We start from the raw sequence: 1,377 nt of genomic DNA on the forward strand, positions 1-1,377 counted from the left end.
TTCTCGTCGTTTATCATTAAAATGTATTAAAGTAAATAGTGTGAATCACATCGCTAATGTCATAGTGTAACGCAGTGTTACATCGTGCCCCATCTGCGCAACTGGAATTTAAAACCGGGTACTGTCTTCTGATAGTTAGCGAAGCATTACAAAAATAATTGAAACTGATAAATAACAGATTGGAGATTAAAATAATAGCATGAAATGAGTAATAACAACTGAGATGAAAAATGTACTTAAGCCAGAAATATAATTTTACTATGGTAAAATAAATGTTCAGCGAATTTGAATTTTGGCACACTTTTTTTCTCTATATAATGTTGATATAGTAACTAGTAAATGCTGTAAATTTGGTTATGCTAGCATGTGTCGAAATATTTAAACCATCTAACCCCGCGTTACTTTGTGCCCCGCGCTCCCCCTGTTCCTTTATATATATTTTTATTTTTTTTATCATTTTCCTTTTCCTTTGCGATCACGATAGTTCATAGTCTCTATAATGATTATTATAAAGTATTTTTCAAAACACAATCATTTGATTTATAGATTTCAAAAACGCACCTGAGTTGGACGGCGGCGCGCTCCGACGCATCCAGTCGTAGGGGTTCCGTCTCTGAGAGTTGGGCGACAGCTGACCGACTGATGTGTTTATGGAGGATGGAAGAAGGCCAGGCGCTTGAACGGATGAAAACTCTGCAGGACTGAAGCCCAGCGGACCAGAGGTCGAAGCTCCAGTTCCCGGCCCGTAAGGTGTCCATTCCTCTCGCGGAGGAGGGTACGCGGGATTCCAGGCCCCTGGCTGGCTGTGGTGAGGGTCGCTGGTAATTCCAGAGACGTGATGGTATCCTGTGAAGTCTGGATACTGAGGAGGTGCGGGGACAAAATTCTGAGGGTTCAGGTTTAGGCTTGGGTGTCTTACGGAATTCGGGTACATACTGGTGTCCTTCTCCAAGAGATAGCTCACGTACATTTTTCCGCCGGATGACTCCAGTGCATAATATGCACCCAAACAATTGATCTTGGCTCCTAAGACCCAGGTTTCCCTATAACCTGACGGCTCCTCTACCTGGCCAGATTCTCTGAACCCTCCAGCCTCGCAGGCTGCTAAAGGTTGCGATGTTGACGTCACATTTATGATCATGATGATCACCCTCCCACGGTCTCGAGACTGCCTTGGTGATGCTCCAATTCAGAGCGCTCCACGAATGAACGCCATTCAACCTATTAGTATAGGCCTGCATGCACTCTAAATACAAAGTGTAAAACTGGCATGCAATTTAAAAAGACAACACGTATACATTTACTGTTGTAAGAAATGTTGTAAGAAAAGTAAAATATGATTTAGTTCATCACTTGCGGATAAAATACACATAAGCC

At 42.6% G+C, this 1,377-nt stretch overlaps 1 protein-coding gene across 1 annotated transcript in view; it reads right to left on the bottom strand.

Annotated features, from left to right (window-relative positions):
* Positions 1–1,054, bottom strand: part of LOC107581972 (homeobox protein CDX-1-like) — a 7,727-nt gene extending 6,673 nt beyond the window's left edge. Inside the window, exon 1 of the mRNA XM_016267668.1 lies at positions 558–1,054. Within this exon, the coding sequence (XP_016123154.1) occupies positions 558–970 (413 nt within the window). The 5' untranslated portion in view covers positions 971–1,054. The remainder of the gene's footprint in view (positions 1–557) is intronic.
* Between the last annotated feature and the right edge of the window lie 323 nt (positions 1,055–1,377).

The sequence above is a fragment of the Sinocyclocheilus grahami genome, unplaced genomic scaffold (assembly GCF_001515645.1).
Source record: "Sinocyclocheilus grahami isolate Dianchi unplaced genomic scaffold, SAMN03320097.WGS_v1.1 scaffold39.1, whole genome shotgun sequence".
NCBI classification, from domain to species: domain Eukaryota; kingdom Metazoa; phylum Chordata; class Actinopteri; order Cypriniformes; family Cyprinidae; genus Sinocyclocheilus; species Sinocyclocheilus grahami.